The 15,582-nt window shown below is 46.8% G+C and overlaps 1 protein-coding gene and 1 long non-coding RNA gene across 2 annotated transcripts; both read right to left on the bottom strand.

The window, feature by feature from the left end:
- Positions 1-455: 455 nt before the first annotated feature.
- Positions 456-13,863, bottom strand: LOC103626431 (uncharacterized). The gene is made up of 4 exons (XM_008646841.3): positions 13,755-13,863; positions 1,699-1,765; positions 1,493-1,609; positions 456-757 (listed from the first exon to the last, which is right to left on the bottom strand). Exons 1-4 carry the CDS (start codon positions 13,777-13,779, stop codon positions 622-624), a joined length of 345 nt encoding a protein of 114 aa, XP_008645063.1. The 5' UTR covers positions 13,780-13,863; the 3' UTR covers positions 456-621.
- Positions 13,864-14,010: 147 nt separating this feature from the next.
- Positions 14,011-15,478, bottom strand: LOC118472017 (uncharacterized). Its single transcript, XR_004849430.1, has 4 exons — positions 15,339-15,478; positions 14,926-15,141; positions 14,400-14,466; positions 14,011-14,310 (listed from the first exon to the last, which is right to left on the bottom strand). It is a non-coding gene; the product is annotated as an uncharacterized lncRNA (long non-coding RNA).
- Between the last annotated feature and the right edge of the window lie 104 nt (positions 15,479-15,582).

The raw sequence follows: 15,582 nt of genomic DNA, 5'->3' as shown, positions 1-15,582 counted from the left end.
AACCAAATACCAATTAGAGATTACATTGAAGTATTGAACCAAGCTCTTTGGTTGTGGCTACCTCCTCCTCTCTCGCATGTTAGTTTCCCCTTGCGATTCATTTCGTCTTCTGTTCTGTCCACCATGAGCAGCCTCATTCATCCCCTGTATACTCAGCAGAAAATCAAGATGAAGTAGCACTGAGGAACGATGAGCAAACCTAATTAAGCATTTAGAGCCATGCAAATAGTTATTAAACCGTGTAGATTCAATTCCTGGGCCATGAATCTGAGTAACTCATCGAACATGCTTTTGGTAAGCATCAAGTTTGCTTTGATTCAACGTTTTTCCTGTGGCCTTTATGCAAACAGGGAACTTAAAATTTTAAGAGCTATGGGAGACAAAAATAGTAGGGAAGGGAACCTACGGCGACGTTAGGAAGAGAACTGCCAAAGGAGGGTGGCAAAGGAGGAAACCTGGCTAGTGTTTGAGATGGATCACTGGAGGGGCCAACCTGTGATGTCCATCGCATGTCCCCATCCAGCTCGACCTTCCTGCCACCGGCCGCAGATGCATCTGGCACCATGCCCATTTGCTCACTGGAGGCCTGGTACACACCTCCTTCACTACCCGGCTCACCAGCTACACACCTACACCAGTCCCGCTTTGTTGTTGCTCTGGTGTTTGAGGATCATGAGGTGCTTGGGCTTCAGGTTGTGGAGACAGAGTCTGCGGCTTCAAAGCTACCTTTGGTTTTGTTATGATCGGTTTGCAGAACCTGTAAAAATGGTTTCAGAAGCAACAGTCTGAATCAATGTCATACTAAAATTGATGAAGAGTGTTTTTGTTGCAAAGACCAGAAAGTGGAGAAGCGATGCAAGCTTGATTCTGGAAATACCAAGCCCTTAGCTTGGGAAAAGAATCAATATAAATCGGCTGAGCAGGAACCTCATTTACTGAGCCCATATCATTGCAAGAATCCCTATTAGAGGCAGACGAATTTGAGAACTCAATGTGATTATTGTGCATCAACAACAGATAGTCCAGAGTCAGTTCCAGCTTTACTGAGCCTCCACGACCAGCAATACAATACTCTTGAGGAGGTCTATAAAACTTCCACAAGCGAAGAAGACAAAGAAATGCACAAGAGAAGACTCTATAAACAGATATTTCACCATGAATGGTAGACTTGTGATTAGGAGGCGGTGGTATTGACCCAAAAGCCTCACATATTGGCATTAACGCCACAACAACATCTGGAACTTGTATCACATAAAGATTTTCTTAAATTCAGGAACAACAATCAGTGCAGCAATGTTAAATAATTTTGTGCCCAATTAATAAAATGATTTACATTTGTGACATAGAATATTAGAACACGCATAACACTACTACTACTTGCAGGATACCTAAATAAATGCTCTGATTGTTGCACTGATTGCTGTAATGTGGGGAATAATGTGATGTGTAAGCTGAGGTACTTGAGGGTCAGGATACCCCTCTTGGACTGCACCTCGTCACCGACGTAGGCGTCCTTCTGCCCCATCCCGACCATGACACCAATGTGGCGCGGGCGCCCCACGATGCTGGGGAAGACGGCCCTCGGGGCGTCGTCGCCAGCGAACCCAGCCTGCCGAGGTTGGTGTTGTTGTTAGGGCCCCAGCAGCCACCGAGAACCTTGCATTCTCAAGAACAGATGTGACCAAACCGGTGGCTTACCTTGACCATGCCAGTTCCGTTGTCGCAGACGAGGGGCTGGATATCCTCGGCATCGGCCATTTTCTACCTACACCAGAGCTCGCCCGATGCCACGTTTGTTAAAACAAGAAGAAAGTGTCCATGAGTTGCTCTACAGAATCCGTTCTAAAAGGCATCAATTGAAGCTATTCTCTGTTTCTGTTTTGCTCCCAGCAGAAGACAGTAAGAAAAAAAAACATGGCATTGACCACCAAACCACAGATCGGGCCATGCATTTCGTTAACGAAAGGCCCGCGACGACGCCAGATCACGCGCGCAAGCACGCGGATCTGCTGCATTTGAAATAAACGCACGCCCCAATTCTAGCAAGATCTAGCCGGATCCACGGCAGGAGTGCGCAAGCGCGAGATCGAATCGGCTTGGCACGACCCCGAGCGAGCAATGCTAGGCGAATCTTGGAGAGCCGCACCACGCCCCCGCGCCACGCGCTGGCAGGAGCAGGCAGAGAGGGACTCTAGGGTGAATGCAGAGATGGTGAGAGAGTTACCGGATTAACGGAGGATCCGCGGTGAGGAGGCGAGGTGCGGTGAGCTCAGGCAGGCATTGAAGAGCAGAGGAAGAGAGAGCGGTGGTGGTGATGGTTCTGTAGGGTTGCTCCCGTGGCCGCGAACCTCTTGGCTCAAAAATGACCTCGAACCTCTTGGCTCGCGACGGGTGGGAATCACGCCGAGCGTCGGCTTTCTGCTGTGGCTGCCATCACCGCCTGCAGAAGAGAGAGGTGGGCATCGACGGGAGCGCTATCGAGGGGCAGAGGGAGAATAGAGGTTGCGGCGGCTGGAAGAAAAGGGAGGGGTTAGGGTTTGCCCCCACCTAGCCTTCCGCCTCTGGACCCGGGCCCAACGACGACGATGGAGTGAGGCAGAGGGGAGGAGTCGGGAAAGGCTAGGGGACGGTGTAATACTCAAAAGTGCAATAATGAGAACAGAGATAATCTCAGTAATTTGTGTCCTCTACTTATCATCACATGTGATCAACCCTAGTTATAAGTGGATAATTAACACAAAGAACACATAGATAACCTGTGCATCATGCTGGAGTTTATTTGATTGTGCATTTGTGGATAATAAAAATAAAAGCATCAATAGCAATGTAATAATGTGCCCATGACTTCCAAACCCTAAATTAAAAACAAAACCATGAAAATGGAGAAGGAAAGGAATAAATATTGTACAATGCAAAATAAATATATAAATAAATAAATTCCTCTCATTTTTGGGTATGTTAAAATTGCACTTATAATCTGTGGATAAACTTTACACAAGGGTGGAATTTAAATTTGAAATGGAAATATGAATTTGGAAAGGAAGAAAAGAGATTAGGAAAGAAAATAAAAAGAAAAGGATTAAAACCTTACCTGGGCCTCGGACTCCTAATCTGGCCCAACAACTATTTCCATCCTCGCGCCAGCCCAACTAAACACCCACTGCGCCGACACCTGGGGTCGCGATGTCAGTCGCCTTGCGCTGCCCTGTCGGCCAGGACCACACGCCAGCGTCCGCTCTACAATCGGCTAGCTTCCCTATCGCTGTCTGGGCGGGCCCGCTTGGCAGACCCGTCCTCTTCCCCGACCGGTCTTCGCGGCGACGGAATCGCGCGCGCAACGGCTCCGCGCGAGTCGGCCGGGACCGTTGGCGCCTGTGCCCACCTCGCTCTGGGTATATGACCGACCGCTCGAGACCTCTTCTCCGTTTAACCTCAGCCGCCGCGCCGAACTTACCCGCCAAGAGAGAAGGGAGCTTGAGATTCGCTGTGTGAGTTGGGACCGCCGCCGTCGCCTCGCCTCCGTTCGTCGCTCTGGGCGGTCGGTTGGTCGTCGTGGGAGCTCTGGTTGGCGCAATTGGTGAATCAGAGCATTGCCAGTGCGACGCCGCCAGGATTCTCGCTCGCGCCGCCGCCGCGGGGTGGTCTGCTCGGCTACCGGCTCTGGGGCGTCGGCAATCATCGTGGGTATCCCCGGGGACACACCGAAGGAGTCCGTGCTGTCGCCAGGCCAACTCGGTGGGCGAAACCTCGCCAATTTCTCGCCGTGATTTTCAAGCCGCCGCGAATCCGCCTCTCGTCGTGAGCAGCTTCAACCAGCGCCTAGTCACCGGTGAGATAGCTTCCAACTGGCTCGCTTTATCCTTACGAACGTGTAGGACCTTTTAATTAGGGTTTAGTGCAGTAGCGGGCCCGATTGGCCATCACCGGCGTCGCGTGTTCGTCGGTGGTGGGGGTGTCGTCGGGGGTGGTGAGTCGCTGGGAGAGGGAAGAAGAAGAACGACCGTGGACCGTTGCTCTGTCCAGGAACGGCGAGGGTTAGGTTTTGAGTGATCTCTTCGCCTATTCGATCTGAGCCAGAGATCGGAAAATGGGCGGACAACATTAGATTAGGCTATTTTAAATCTGGATCGTCGACCGTCGATCGGACGAATATCATTGTGTACCGGTTCACCTTGGCGCAGATCTAATCTGCAGCGCCCACTTGCGATCGCACGGCCAGGAATAGACAATACCCCTTCGCCATACACATTTCACAGAAAAGACCCTCTGTTACTTTAGAATAAACCCGCCATCCTCATTCACTATTTACTGAGTCTAGGGAATCTTCTGCGCTAGCCCCTGACCTTTCTGCAAAATGAGGCCCAGTCCAGAGACGTTTAAAAACAGAGAAATAATATTAGAAATTCATTTTTAATACAAAAACAAATCTAGAAACTTGTAAAATTCATAGAAAATTCATTTTAGCTCCAAATTGAACCATTCCAATTTCTAAAATTTTGTAATAAGATTCTCTATCATTTAGTATCACTGTTTTGACATGAACTCAGTTAGAAAATTAATTTATCATCTAATCCTATTTTAATCACATTAAACCTTAGGAAATTCATAACTTGAAATCTATAACTCCAAATTTAATAATTCCAGTTCCAATGATCTCATTTTAATGTGTAGATTTTTACTGTATATTTTATTTACATGTTTGATGTGATGTTAATTTATGCTATACTATGTATGTATTGTGTTGATGCGAATAGACGAGCAAGCCACTGTGGAAACTGAGGTTCAGCAGGTAGAAGTAGCTGAGCAGGAGCTCATTGAAGGCAAGTTGTGCCCTTGATCACTTACTTTCCCAGCCATGTTCTTATTAATTTTAATGATCTGCATAGGATAATTTTGATGGGAGCCTTTATGTTACCCCAGTTTTGATTACCTCTATACCTTGTTCACCCCTGAAATATTTTTGGGTAGTACTTGCTATTGCTTTATGTGGATTGGGTATGGAGATACACTATTCATGATTATTCTGTTATTAACTTGTTATTATTATTGTTCATGTTAAGATCATTAAATTAATGGGAACATGGAGCGACCACCCGGGAAAACAGTGCTACCACAAGGGTATAATGGGACGCCCTTGGCTGACTAATTAGGAAAGCTAGTGGAAGACTACCTTACCCGAAAGGGGCAAGGGCAGTAGGGGAGAGGTCAGTGCGGGGAGGTCCCTGGTTGATTTTGCTGCGATGGCTGTCAGCCAGGAACCCTGTACTGGATCTTCCTATAAACTGTAGCGGGTTTTCGGAAGCTAGTGGAACTTTGTAAAGGCCTCGTAGTGGATCCCTAGCCATTCACCTCGGTAGTGTCTAAGGGCCTTGCAAACCCAGGCGACATGGGATACACGACTTGTGGGTAAAGATGCGCAACCTCTGCAGAGTGTAAAACTAGTATACTAGCCGTGCTCACGGTCAAGAGCGGCTCGGACCCTCACATGATTAATTATGGAACTTAAATTCAATTTGACATTTGCATCGCATTTGGGATTATTTTACTATTACTGTTCTTTATTATTATTAAGGTTTGGTATTTACTTACACTTAGTAATTGCTAATAAAATTTTGACCAACTTATAAAAGCAATGCTCAGCCTCAACCTCTGTTTCATTGATCAGCCTTACACTACATGAACTCCCACCTTTGGTGAGTTTATGCCACATTATTCCCCACAACTTGTTGAGCGATGAACGTATGTGAGCTCACTCTTGCTGTCTCACACCCCCCCCCCCACAGGAGAAGAGCAGGTGGTCGAAGAGGAGCCGCCTAACACTGAGGAGTTCGATCTGATCTAGGTGGCGTGTCTCGGTCGACATTGGCGCCGGCGATCCTTAGTTCGCTTTATCTTTATTATTTTATTTTGTAATAAGACTTCCGCTATGTAATAAATACTCTGATGTTTTATGACATTTATCTCTATACACTCTGTTATTGTATATGTTGTCTTCTTGGCGCATGTATGAGATGCACCCGGCTTGGTTCCTTAAAACCGGGTGTTACAGAAGTGGTATCAGAGGCAAATGTTGACTGTAGGACGAAACCTAGATAGAAATGGACAGAACCCTTATCTACTTATCTTACTCTGATTCATTCCATACTTACCTTATCTTGATCCTATCTCACCTTCTACTGTTCTACTCTGATCATTCTTACCTTTTCTACTCTGAGACAAGATGGATTTCAAACCTTGGAATCCCTACCCCTATGACATTCTTAAGAGTTAGGGAACCCGAAACAAAAGTTAAAACTATTTTCTTAAAAAAATGTTGGTTGATTGTGCTGATGCTAAATGTCTGATTTGCTTCTTTGATTGATTGAATTATTATAGATGGACATCTTAGCATGTACCAACATAAGGTATTGAATTAGCTATAGTAGGTGAAATATTAATCTGCTTAGCTAATAAATCCCCCAAAGTAACACGATTGTAATTACTGCCTTGTCTACTGCTCTTTCTTACCATATGTATCTAACTCAGATGGTCAATACCAGGAGGGGTGGTGGAATTGATTTGCCTCCTAACCGACACACTCGAAGAATTTATAGACAACCTCAGCCGCAGCCTGCAGAGATGAATCCCCCTAATCCTCCACCAGGCGGAGTTGACCCACTGGTTGCTGCTCAGATGGCGGTGATGCAGCAAATGGCGGACACTATGGCTGATATGCGTGCCCAGATGCAGCAAGAACGCCAAGAGATGCGTCAGGAAAGAGAAGACATACGCCAGGAGTTGCGCCAGGAGAGAGATGAGATACGCCAAGAAAGGAGGGCGCAACAGCAGCAACTGCAACAGCAAATGCAACAACAGCAACAGCAGCAACAAGTGCCATTGCCTCCACCACCACCACCAGCTCCACCAAGCTACATAAACATATATATAAATTACTACTATTTGTAAGATCTACATGTTCCTTTAGTTAGTATTCGGTATGATACTATTTTAGGAGGAATAAAAAGGTCTATTTGACCCCACGAGTGGCTAATAAAATTGTGCGTCATGTTGAGATTTTGGTTTGGGCACATGTGTTGGACAATATGAGAAAACCCGTGAGAGTAATTACACCTAAAGGGCCTATTGTGGCGAATCAAATGACACGTAGATTGACATTAACCATTATGGGTAGAGAATTTGGAGCTACTGCTATAATATTGGAGTCAAGCAGTATAGATTTGATCCTTGGTATGTCATGGCTAAGAAAGGCAAAGGCCGTTATAGCATGTGGTAGAGGTACCGTAGAACTCACTACTACTAAGGGAGAAAGGTTTCAAGTTAATATTGCAGTAACCTCCTCACCCATGCGTGCAATGTTCTTTATACCGGAGAGTTTGTTGGTGACAACATCCGGGTGGTTAGAGATTTTCCGGATGTCTTTCCAGAGGAGTTACCAGGAATGCCACCTGAGAGAGAAGTCGAGTTTGTTATTGGCCTCTTACCTAGAACCGCCCCTATTTCTAAACGGCCATATAGGATGTCCGTAGAAGAACTAAAGGAACTTAAGAAGCAGTTAACTGAGTTACAAGAGGCTGGGTACATTCGTCCGAGTTCCTCACCTTGGGGAGCACCGGTCTTGTTTGTACAGAAGAAGGATGGATCGCAGCGGATGTGTGTGGATTATAGATCTCTTAATGATGTTACAGTGAAGAACAAGTATCCGTTGCCCCGTATTGAGGATTTATTTGATCAAATGAGAGGTGCAAGAGTATTTTCGAAGATTGATCTCCGATCGGGATACCATCAGATGAGGATTAGACCATCGGATATTCCCAAGACGGCTTTCTCGACTCGATATGGATTATATGAGTTTACTGTTATGTCGTTTGGATTAACCAATGCCCCAGCTTATTTTATGAACTTGATGAATAAGGTGTTTATGGAGTATTTGGACAGATTCGTCGTGGTATTCATCGACGATATTCTTATTTATTCTCAGAGTGATAGTGATCACGAGGAACATCTAAGGATGGTGCTACAGAAGCTACGAGATAATCAACTCTATGCCAAGTTCAGCAAGTGCGAGTTTTGGATTGGCGAGGTGCCATTTCTTGGTCATATTATTTCTAATGGAGGAATTTCAGTGGATCCTGCTAAAGTTAAGGAGATAATGGAGTGGAGAGTACCCACTACAGTTACTGAGATTCGGAGTTTCTTGGGACTTGCTGGATATTATCGGAGATTTATTGAAGGATTTTCTAAGATTGCTAAACCTATGACTTCACTTTTGGAGAAGGGAAAAGAATTTAAGTGGGACGAGAAGTGTCAAGACAGCTTTGATCTATTGAAGAAGAGGTTGATGTCGCCACCGGTATTGGTTATGCCAGACCTACAGAAGGGATTTGACATTTATTGTGATGCATGTGGCCAAGGACTTGGATGTGTGCTTATGCAAGAAGGACATGTGATTGCCTATGCATCTCGTCAGTTGCGGAAGCATGAACTGAACTACCCCACTCATGACTTGGAACTAGCAGCAGTTGTGCATGCACTTAAGATTTGGAGACACTACATTATGGGGACTAAGTGCCAAGTATATACGGATCATAAGAGTTTGAAGTATATATTCACTCAGAAGGATCTCAACCTTAGGCAACGCCGTTGGTTGGAGCTTATTAAGGATTATGATTTGGAGATTCACTATCACCCGGGCAAGGCAAATTTGGTTGCAGATGCCTTGAGTCGCAAGGAGCATGTTCATTCAGCTATTGTTGCCCAGCTACCCGATGAGATTGTTGAGGATTTCAGGAGACTTAACCTGGGGATAGTCGCTCATACTGAAGGAGTTACTATTGATGTGGAACCTACTTTGGAGCAAGAGATCCACAAAGGACAAATTGGTGATGCTAAAATAAAAGAGATTAAGGATCTGATTACTGAAGGTCGAGTTCCGGAATTTACGGAAGATGAGCAGGGCACCGTATGGTTCAAGGACAGGATGTGTGTTCCTGATATTAAAAGCCTTCGAGAGATTATATTGAAAGAGGCCCATGACTCGGATTACTCTATTCATCCTGGTAGTACTAAGATGTATCAGGATTTGAAGCGGAAGTATTGGTGGTATGGATTGAAAAGAGATGTAGCTGCACATGTGGCCATGTGCGATGTATGTCAAAGAGTTAAGGCTGAACACCAGAGGCCAGCTGGACTATTGCACCCACTTATGGTACCCGAGTGGAAGTGGGAAGAGATTGGTATGGATTTCATTACTGGATTGCCTCACACCTCGAAAGGATACGATTCTATATGGGTTATTGTGGATAGACTAACCAAAGTGGTTCATTTCATTCCGGTCAAGACTACTTATAAGGGATCTCAATTGGAAGAGTATATATGGCTCAGAATGTGTATCTACATGGTGTACCGAAGAAGATCATTTTGGATAGAGGATCACAGTTTACCTCCATATTTTGGAAAAGTTTTCATGAGAATATGGATACGAAGTTGAATTCTAGCACAACCTACCATCCTCAGACTGATGGACAGACTAAAAGGACTAACCAAGTATTGGAGGTCATGTTGAGAGCTTGTGGCCTTCAGCATGGTAGTAGTTGGGACAAGAGTCTACCTTATGCTGAGTGCTCATACAATAATAGTTACCAGACCAGTCTAAAAGATGTCACTGTTCGAGACTCTATACGACAGGAAATGCAGGACTCCTCTATATTGGATCAGACTAGAGGAAGACAGTTCTCTAAACCTGAACTTATTCAAGAGGCAGAAGAACAAGTCTGTATAATCAGGGGGGAACTTGAGGGTAGCTCAGACCAGGTAAAAGAGCTACGCTGATAATAGAAGAAGACCACTGGAGTTTGAGGAAGGTGATCATGTGTACCTCAAGATGTCACCACTTCGTGGTATGAGGAGATTCAAAGTCAAAGGAAAGTTGTCCCCTCGCTTTATTGGATCCTTCTTAATCTTAAAGCGAGTGGGTGAGGTTGCATACCAATTGGAGTTACCGGATCATCTTGCGGATGTTCACGATGTATTTCATGTATCTCAGCTGAAGAAATGTCTCAGGGTGCCTGAAGAACAGTTACCAATGGAAGACCTGAGTGTACAAGAGGACTTGACTTATGTTGAGTACCCCATCAAGATTTTGGATACTTTGACTCGAGTTACAAGGAATAAGGTTATAAAGATGTGTAAAGTTCAATGGAGTCACCACGGTGAAGATGAAGCAACTTGGGAAAGAGAAGAAGAGCTTCGTATAGATTTTCCCCACCTTTTCCCTAGATCTGCCTAAATCTCGAGGGCGAGATTATTTTTAAGGGGGGTAGGATTTGTAATACTCAAAAGTGCAATAATGAGAACAGAGATAATCTCAGTAATTTGTGTCCTCTACTTATCATCACATGTGATCAACCCTAGTTATAAGTGGATAATTAACACAAAGAACACATAGATAACCTGTGCATCATGCTGGAGTTTATTTGATTGTGCATTTGTGGATAATAAAAATAAAAGCATCAATAGCAATGTAATAATGTGCCCATGACTTCCAAACCCTAAATTAAAAACAAAACCATGAAAATGGAGAAGGAAAGGAATAAATATTGTACAATGCAAAATAAATATATAAATAAATAAATTCCTCTCATTTTTGGGTATGTTAAAATTGCACTTATAATCTGTGGATAAACTTTACACAAGGGTGGAATTTAAATTTGAAATGGAAATATGAATTTGGAAAGGAAGAAAAGAGATTAGGAAAGAAAATAAAAAGAAAAGGATTAAAACCTTACCTGGGCCTCGGACTCCTAATCTGGCCCAACAACTATTTCCATCCTCGCGCCAGCCCAACTAAACACCCACTGCGCCGACACCTGGGGTCGCGATGTCAGTCGCCTTGCGCTGCCCTGTCGGCCAGGACCACACGCCAGCGTCCGCTCTACAATCGGCTAGCTTCCCTATCGCTGTCTGGGCGGGCCCGCTTGGCAGACCCGTCCTCTTCCCCGACCGGTCTTCGCGGCGACGGAATCGCGCGCGCAACGGCTCCGCGCGAGTCGGCCGGGACCGTTGGCGCCTGTGCCCACCTCGCTCTGGGTATATGACCGACCGCTCGAGACCTCTTCTCCGTTTAACCTCAGCCGCCGCGCCGAACTTACCCGCCAAGAGAGAAGGGAGCTTGAGATTCGCTGTGTGAGTTGGGACCGCCGCCGTCGCCTCGCCTCCGTTCGTCGCTCTGGGCGGTCGGTTGGTCGTCGTGGGAGCTCTGGTTGGCGCAATTGGTGAATCAGAGCATTGCCAGTGCGACGCCGCCAGGATTCTCGCTCGCGCCGCCGCCGCGGGGTGGTCTGCTCGGCTACCGGCTCTGGGGCGTCGGCAATCATCGTGGGTATCCCCGGGGACACACCGAAGGAGTCCGTGCTGTCGCCAGGCCAACTTGGTGGGCGAAACCTCGCCAATTTCTCGCCGTGATTTTCAAGCCGCCGCGAATCCGCCTCTCGTCGTGAGCAGCTTCAACCAGCGCCTAGTCACCGGTGAGATAGCTTCCAACTGGCTCGCTTTATCCTTACGAACGTGTAGGACCTTTTAATTAGGGTTTAGTGCAGTAGCGGGCCCGATTGGCCATCACCGGCGTCGCGTGTTCGTCGGTGGTGGGGGTGTCGTCGGGGGTGGTGAGTCGCTGGGAGAGGGAAGAAGAAGAACGACCGTGGACCGTTGCTCTGTCCAGGAACGGTGAGGGTTAGGTTTTGAGTGATCTCTTCGCCTATTCGATCTGAGCCAGAGATCGGAAAATGGGCGGACAACATTAGATTAGGCTATTTTAAATCTGGATCGTCGACCGTCGATCGGACGAATATCATTGTGTACCGGTTCACCTTGGCGCAGATCTAATCTGCAGCGCCCACTTGCGATCGCACGGCCAGGAATAGACAATACCCCTTCGCCATACACATTTCACAGAAAAGACCCTCTGTTACTTTAGAATAAACCCGCCATCCTCATTCACTATTTACTGAGTCTAGGGAATCTTCTGCGCTAGCCCCTGACCTTTCTGCAAAATGAGGCCCAGTCCAGAGACGTTTAAAAACAGAGAAATAATATTAGAAATTCATTTTTAATACAAAAACAAATCTAGAAACTTGTAAAATTCATAGAAAATTCATTTTAGCTCCAAATTGAACCATTCCAATTTCTAAAATTTTGTAATAAGATTCTCTATCATTTAGTATCACTGTTTTGACATGAACTCAGTTAGAAAATTAATTTATCATCTAATCCTATTTTAATCACATTAAACCTTAGGAAATTCATAACTTGAAATCTATAACTCCAAATTTAATAATTCCAGTTCCAATGATCTCATTTTAATGTGTAGATTTTTACTGTATATTTTATTTACATGTTTGATGTGATGTTAATTTATGCTATACTATGTATGTATTGTGTTGATGCGAATAGACGAGCAAGCCACTGTGGAAACTGAGGTTCAGCAGGTAGAAGTAGCTGAGCAGGAGCTCATTGAAGGCAAGTTGTGCCCTTGATCACTTACTTTCCCAGCCATGTTCTTATTAATTTTAATGATCTGCATAGGATAATTTTGATGGGAGCCTTTATGTTACCCCAGTTTTGATTACCTCTATACCTTGTTCACCCCTGAAATATTTTTGGGTAGTACTTGCTATTGCTTTATGTGGATTGGGTATGGAGATACACTATTCATGATTATTCTGTTATTAACTTGTTATTATTATTGTTCATGTTAAGATCATTAAATTAATGGGAACATGGAGCGACCACCCAGGAAAACAGTGCTACCACAAGGGTATAATGGGACGCCCTTGGCTGACTAATTAGGAAAGCTAGTGGAAGACTACCTTACCCGAAAGGGGCAAGGGCAGTAGGGGAGAGGTCAGTGCGGGGAGGTCCCTGGTTGATTTTGCTGCGATGGCTGTCAGCCAGGAACCCTGTACTGGATCTTCCTATAAACTGTAGCGGGTTTTCGGAAGCTAGTGGAACTTTGTAAAGGCCTCGTAGTGGATCCCTAGCCATTCACCTCGGTAGTGTCTAAGGGCCTTGCAAACCCAGGCGACATGGGATACACGACTTGTGGGTAAAGATGCGCAACCTCTGCAGAGTGTAAAACTAGTATACTAGCCGTGCTCACGGTCAAGAGCGGCTCGGACCCTCACATGATTAATTATGGAACTTAAATTCAATTTGACATTTGCATCGCATTTGGGATTATTTTACTATTACTGTTCTTTATTATTATTAAGGTTTGGTATTTACTTACACTTAGTAATTGCTAATAAAATTTTGACCAACTTATAAAAGCAATGCTCAGCCTCAACCTCTGTTTCATTGATCAGCCTTACACTACATGAACTCCCACCTTTGGTGAGTTTATGCCACATTATTCCCCACAACTTGTTGAGCGATGAACGTATGTGAGCTCACTCTTGCTGTCTCACACCCCCCCCCCCCACAGGAGAAGAGCAGGTGGTCGAAGAGGAGCCGCCTAACACTGAGGAGTTCGATCTGATCTAGGTGGCGTGTCTCGGTCGACATTGGCGCTGGCGATCCTTAGTTCGCTTTATCTTTATTATTTTATTTTGTAATAAGACTTCCGCTATGTAATAAATACTCTGATGTTTTATGACATTTATCTCTATACACTCTGTTATTGTATATGTTGTCTTCTTGGCGCATGTATGAGATGCACCCGGCTTGGTTCCTTAAAACCGGGTGTTACAGACGGGACTGACCTGCTCCTTTGCCATGGGCCGCCATCAGATCGACAAGCGCAACGACCTCGTGCGGGAGGCGCTGTGATGCTCGGGGTAGGGGTGCGGACGGGGGATGGAGTTGTCGCGTGTGGCGCGGCGGTGATGGTGGGGTGTCACGGATGGGGGCGGGGATGGCGGCGGCGGGGCTGGAATATCACGAGCAAGATCGCGGGAGGCAGAACACGCGCACATGTGCACGCCTACAATAAGGACTTATAGAGTAGTAAAGATTTTGTGCCCAATTAATAAAATGATTTACATTTGTGACATAGAATATTAGAACACGCATAACACTACTACTACTTGCAGGATACCTAAATAAATGCTCTGATTGTTGCACTGATTGCTGTAATGTGGGGAATAATGTGATGTGTAAGCTGAGGTACTTGAGGGTCAGGATACCCCTCTTGGACTGCACCTCGTCACCGACGTAGGCGTCCTTCTGCCCCATCCCGACCATGACACCAATGTGGCGCGGGCGCCCCACGATGCTGGGGAAGACGACCCTCGGGGCGTCGTCGCCAGCGAACCCAGCCTGCCGAGGTTGGTGTTGTTGTTAGGGCCCCAGCAGCCACCGAGAACCTTGCATTCTCAAGAACAGATGTGACCAAACCGGTGGCTTACCTTGACCATGCCAGTTCCGTTGTCGCAGACGAGGGGCTGGATATCCTCGGCATCGGCCATTTTCTACCTACACCAGAGCTCGCCCGATGCCACGTTTGTTAAAACAAGAAGAAAGTGTCCATGAGTTGCTCTACAGAATCCGTTCTAAAAGGCATCAATTGAAGCTATTCTCTGTTTCTGTTTTGCTCCCAGCAGAAGACAGTAAGAAAAAAAAACATGGCATTGACCACCAAACCACAGATCGGGCCATGCATTTCGTTAACGAAAGGCCCGCGACGACGCCAGATCACGCGCGCAAGCACGCGGATCTGCTGCATTTGAAATAAACGCACGCCCCAATTCTAGCAAGATCTAGCCGGATCCACGGTAGGAGTGCGCAAGCGCGAGATCGAATCGGCTTGGCACGACCCCGAGCGAGCAATGCTAGGCGAATCTTGGAGAGCCGCACCACGCCCCCGCGCCACGCGCTGGCAGGAGCAGGCAGAGAGGGACTCTAGGGTGAATGCAGAGATGGTGAGAGAGTTACCGGATTAACGGAGGATCCGCGGTGAGGAGGCGAGGTGCGGTGAGCTCAGGCAGGCATTGAAGAGCAGAGGAAGAGAGAGCGGTGGTGGTGATGGTTCTGTAGGGTTGCTCCCGTGGCCGCGAACCTCTTGGCTCAAAAATGACCTCGAACCTCTTGGCTCGCGACGGGTGGGAATCACGCCGAGCGTCGGCTTTCTGCTGTGGCTGCCATCACCGCCTGCAGAAGAGAGAGGTGGGCATCGACGGGAGCGCTATCGAGGGGCAGAGGGAGAATAGAGGTTGCGGCGGCTGGAAGAAAAGGGAGGGGTTAGGGTTTGCCCCCACCTAGCCTTCCGCCTCTGGACCCGGGCCCAACGACGACGATGGAGTGAGGCAGAGGGGAGGAGTCGGGAAAGGCTAGGGGACGGGACTGACCTGCTCCTTTGCCATGGGCCGCCATCAGATCGACAAGCGCAACGACCTCGTGCGGGAGGCGCTGTGATGCTCGGGGTAGGGGTGCGGACGGGGGATGGAGTTGTCGCGTGTGGCGCGGCGGTGATGGTGGGGTGTCACGGATGGGGGCGGGGATGGCGGCGGCGGGGCTGGAATATCATGAGCAAGATCGCGGGAGGCAGAACACGCGCACATGTGCACGCCTACAATAAGGACTTATAGAGTA

This window comes from Zea mays, chromosome 5 (assembly GCF_902167145.1).
Source record: "Zea mays cultivar B73 chromosome 5, Zm-B73-REFERENCE-NAM-5.0, whole genome shotgun sequence".
NCBI lineage: Eukaryota > Viridiplantae > Streptophyta > Magnoliopsida > Poales > Poaceae > Zea > Zea mays.
Note: the sequence above shows the minus strand (reverse complement) of the source record. Positions and strands in the feature narration are given on the sequence as shown.

What these genes read in the sequence shown, in the direction of transcription:
- LOC103626431 (XM_008646841.3), bottom strand. Translation starts at nt 13,779, where the DNA reads ATGGCGGCCCATGGCAAAGGAGCAG. An exon ending in ACGGAACTGGCATGGTCAAG is followed by an intron (nt 1,610 to 1,698) that starts GTAAGCCACCGG and finishes CAACCTCGGCAG; the next exon opens with GCTGGGTTCGCTGGCGACGA. An exon ending in ACGCCTACGTCGGTGACGAG is followed by an intron (nt 758 to 1,492) that starts GTGCAGTCCAAG and finishes CCATTTTTACAG; the next exon opens with GTTCTGCAAACCGATCATAA.